The 4,393-nt window shown below is 47.4% G+C and overlaps 1 protein-coding gene across 1 annotated transcript; it reads left to right on the top strand.

Annotated features, from left to right (window-relative positions):
• The first annotated feature begins 1,100 nt into the window (after positions 1-1,100).
• LOC147891312 (uncharacterized) lies at positions 1,101-3,204 on the top strand. The gene has a single exon (XM_087389894.1). The coding sequence runs from the start codon at positions 1,176-1,178 to the stop codon at positions 3,078-3,080; it is 1,905 nt and encodes a 634-aa protein (XP_087246020.1). The 5' UTR covers positions 1,101-1,175; the 3' UTR covers positions 3,081-3,204.
• Positions 3,205-4,393: the final 1,189 nt, after the last annotated feature.

The raw sequence follows: 4,393 nt of genomic DNA, 5'->3' as shown, positions 1-4,393 counted from the left end.
GTTCACAACTGCACGTGGGCACTACCTCCTAATATAGTGGTGCTTAAGAGGAACCAAATGATTGTTTTAGTGCGTTGGGCTATTAAAAGGTAGTTTTAGGTTGAAGGCAAACACTTTGTAGAATGATCTCCATTCATTAAAAGATAAAAGAATGTTTAGTTCTCGTTTAGTTGACATTTTTTAGCAAACAACTTATTTTATGGAGTGGCTTAGAAAAGAGCATACATGTGGGTGAACGAGAGCTAAGCTTTTCATTTCATGCCAATATATCCCCCTACTCAACTTTTGTTTTATCACAATACACACCATAGACACAGGAGATCAACACGCCTCACAATTGCTTGAACTTGCATTTGAAGTTGCTGCTTCCTTTGAAGCAATTTGACGATCAATATGTCCCCCTATTCAACTTTTAAATTTAAAATCTAATTAATGAGCCTCACAAACCTCCACAAGCTGAAAATGAGTGAGTTTCCTTAACTGCTTGAACTTGCATTTGAAGTTGCTACTTCCTCAGTGAAGCAATTTGACGATCAATATGTCCCCCTAACGAGCTTTAAATTTAAAATCCAATGAATGAGTCTTCCTTCAAAACCCTCCACAAGCTGAAAATTAATTCCTAACGTAAAATGTGCCCACTATGCTAGTTGAAATTTCACAAAGGAGCCGGGTGAAAAAATTAGAGAGGTTGGCCTTAAAAATAGGAGATCTGACGAGAAAGCGAGTGGAATGCGCTCTAAAGGGTGACCGAGGACTGAGGAGACACTTTTTGGGCGAGTGGGGCCAGGGCGGGCGGCGGCCGTCAGGAAGGGGCGGGTGGCCAGCGGGCAACCGTATTTTACGCCGTTACGGACTAGCTAGGCGTCTATTGGACGGGAGGCCTTTTTTTGGGGGGTGTTGGGCGGCGTGCCAATTTTCTGTTACTTTTTGCGGGCGATGCCGGCCACTCCAACGGCCCCGCAGCGGCCGCCCGCGCGGGGGTCCCATGAGGCAGTTGTCGTATGTTGTCGCGTAGGAAGGGGGACCCATGGGAGCCAGATCCTTTTTAAAGGCCGAGGCGTCCTTCTGAAAATCCACCACCTCTCGTGCACTCGTAAAAAGTGAACGAAGGCTCTCGACTCTCTCATACAAACTCTTTCTCATCAACTTTTTCTTCTTCTTCCTGCAGCTCCTTCATGGGCAACCTCTCTCACAGTTTGCATTCCATCTCCTCTCCCTCTGCTATACCCTCCTCCTCCTTCTCTTCTCCCTCTCCCCATCTCCCTCTCATTGCCTCTTCCCCTTCCCCCCTCCACCTCGTCCTCTCCTTCTCCTCCTCCTCCTCCTCCCACCAATGGCGCCCCTCCGCCACCATTCATCTCGGAGAGAATGCGGCTCAACTCCTCCACACCTCCCTTTCTTCGCCCCCGCCTAGCCTTGCTGCCCCTAGTGCGGAGGGTTCTCTTCCCCTCCAGACGACGAAAGCGCCTCATCAGCTGGCCGGCCGCGACCCAAGAGATAGCCCTGACTTGCATTCCGATAGCGGTAACTCTGCTGATTGCTCTTCTGCTTCGCCTGACGTCGACTCTAGCTCGGACGAGGATGATGGTAGCGTCGCTGCTAGACTTCTCGGCCCGAGGTGGAAATACATTTGTAGCCCTCAGCTAGCTAACGAAGGCAAAGAGATCCCTCGGGAGAGTCCCTATCAGCAAAAACTCAGGATCCGTAAGATGAAACTCTGCCATTGCACTGAAGAGCTGGGTTCGGAGAGCTCGGACACAGGGGAAGATATCGTCCCGCGTGACGATCCCCCTGCCCGAGTAGTGGCCACCTCGGAAGAGAAACGAGAAGCCTCTGTAACTCCCATGCAAGATTGTGAGAATGTGCAGTTTGAATCAAGTGAGGAAGATCAGTACTGTGAAAATGAAAATGGGCAGACTAGCTGCCAGAAAGGCAAATTCCCGCCTCCGCTTTCGTACCCCTTACCAGCCTCATCAGTTTCTTCTTCATTTTTCTTACGCCCTTATAGGAAGGATGGTCGATTCCTTCTTGAGGAAGTGAGAGTCCCTTGCCGACAGTATCTGCGGTCATCGAGAAAAGATGGCCGCCTGAAGCTTGAGCTCGTCAGACAAACTGACGCCGAAAATTTTGCGAGTCGGGAGAGTTGTGTAGATGTTGGAGAGGTAGAAACAAACCCCGTAGACGAAAGCGAAACTGTACAGGAGATTCAGGCCACAGAATGCAACGTAGAGAAAGAAGTTGACATAGGTGAGTTGCGGGAAGAATTCGAGGGACTAGGTGACTCTACCGATGACATTACTCAGAATTCCTCTGGAGAGAGTAAGTCTAACTTTGCACGAATATTTGAGAAGGATAGTGAGGTGCTCCCTGCAAGTGCTAAAGAGACCCTGCTAGGAGGAATAGCTTTGCAATCTGGTAGAGGTGCCGCTCCTTTACCTATTTCGAGCCGGAACAATTCCAGGAGGGAGCCGGACCACGTCACATTAATGGGCAACCTTGAGCCTGAGGAGGCTAGGAGCTTGCCGTGCTTGGCATCAAAGCGTTGTGGATCGCTTATGGACACAAATCCACTGCAGTGCTCTTCACCCAGTTCGAACGATCCCTTGCTAGTGGGGTCTCTGAAGCAGCAGACATTGATAAATCCTCCCGGGAAGAAGTTGCCATGCTACAATCTTAGTAGCCTACCCCAGCCATTCAATATCTGGGCCAGAAAGGCGAGTCTCCAAAGCTTTGATTCGGGATCAGCGCTTCATTCACCTGCGACAAATAAGACGAGCAGTTTCCAGTCTATGGAGGGCTCCAAGCTGCTAGTAGAGTCCGTCGGGTTAGAGACAGGCATGGGCGGAAGTTTCGTTGGGAAGACGAGAGGTGGTGGAATTGGCGAGGCGTGGAGGCGGGTCTTTGATGGGGCAAGCAGTCTACCAGCTCCCTTTCACTGCGATGTACAGATTTCCTTCGCTGGAATGAGAGCTGCCCTTGGAAGCCACGACTGGTCGTATACGCACCCTTGCATGAAGGAGTTGGAGAGAAGCGAATTGGGCAAGGGCCTGAAGCTCCACTGTGTCGCCACGAGCTCTTGAAAAAGTGTCTTTGTTCCTTCACCTTCGGTTTTTCTCTCTGCCCTTCATATTAGTAAAACCCAGTCTGGGTTCGCTTCTTCTTCTGATATCCTTGTAAAAGCCTAATATTCAGTGTAATCACTACTTTTGTTCTCTCCACTCTTGTTAGCTCATTCTGGGTAGTTCTCCTGCAATGTTCTAATAAGGTGCTGACCTCGAAATATATTAAGTGCCCTTACACTCTAAGCTTTTAGTACTTTCTAAGTTCTGATATACCCTCTTTCTACTTTTTGTGGCCCTCATTGTTCTCCGAAGAGTCTGAGTTTTCGCATAATTGTCGTGCAGAGTTCTTATATGTTATCCCGCTAATACTTTGGCTTAATTAACGCGAAACTTCTCCGCATGCTTGACGGGCTTTATATGCGACATAAGTTTCCAACTTTTGCAAATGCATCTGTGGGCAAATTGTTTCTCTAGCGTTTGTTTTGTGAGAGCGGGCTTTACGCGGATACCTTCATTGCCCCCGTCGTATCTCATTCGAGAAGTCCACCGTCGTCCAAATTCTACAAGAGACACTCGAGAAGAAACGAAGTTGCATTTTCCATAGCTAATATTCAAGCGAACGTTCAACGTGCATGGATACACATGTAGATCCACGCCTGCTAGAAATGACATCGCTTCGCCAGCGCAGCTAGGACGACAGTAGAAGATGAGGACCAGGGGTGACAAGTAAAGTTCCGAACTGCATACAACGTAGACCTTCTTTAGTCCCTCTAATTTTGACACAATTTCACTATTCCATCTTCTAGTCGATGACATTGGTCTACTTTTGAGGAATGTAATTTGTATCACATCATCCACGTGAGTTTGACTCATTATCACCAAGCTTAATTTGAGGGGTTATTTGTGTGGAATCCAACTAGAATGCTTGGCTAGCTGCTACTTAAATATATGGGCCAGCTGCTAACTATATGGCCTATTGTAAGTAGCTTATAATAGGTCAGTTGCTCTAATGGCTTCGAATGTGCCACATGGCTTCGTAGGATTTTAGAGTTTCATAAAACTCTCTAGTGTGGCCAAGTAATCATGTGCTTGGTTGGAATTTGACTCATTATCACCATTCTTAAGCCCAATGGACCACATCATCCACCACACTAACTATCCATCTTTATCTTAATCATATTCCCCCTTCTACTTTAGTTTCATTTGTAGTAACCAATCACATCTACAGCATCGCATAAGTTGAAATAGCCTAGTTGCCCACATCATCTACCATTCTAGCGAGAATTTGATCGTATCTTTGTCTTAATAGAGCAATAATTCTATTCTCCCAT

The sequence above is a fragment of the Dipteris shenzhenensis genome, chromosome 18 (assembly GCF_047967505.1).
Source record: "Dipteris shenzhenensis isolate YYH24624 ecotype China chromosome 18, Dip_SZ_1.0, whole genome shotgun sequence".
Classification (NCBI taxonomy): Eukaryota; Viridiplantae; Streptophyta; class Polypodiopsida; order Gleicheniales; family Dipteridaceae; genus Dipteris; species Dipteris shenzhenensis.
This window is presented reverse-complemented; position numbering and strand designations above follow the sequence as displayed.

Coding starts and splice junctions, on each gene's coding strand:
- LOC147891312 (XM_087389894.1), top strand. CDS start 1,176: ATGGGCAACCTCTCTCACAGTTTGCATTCCATCTCCTCTCCCTCTGCT.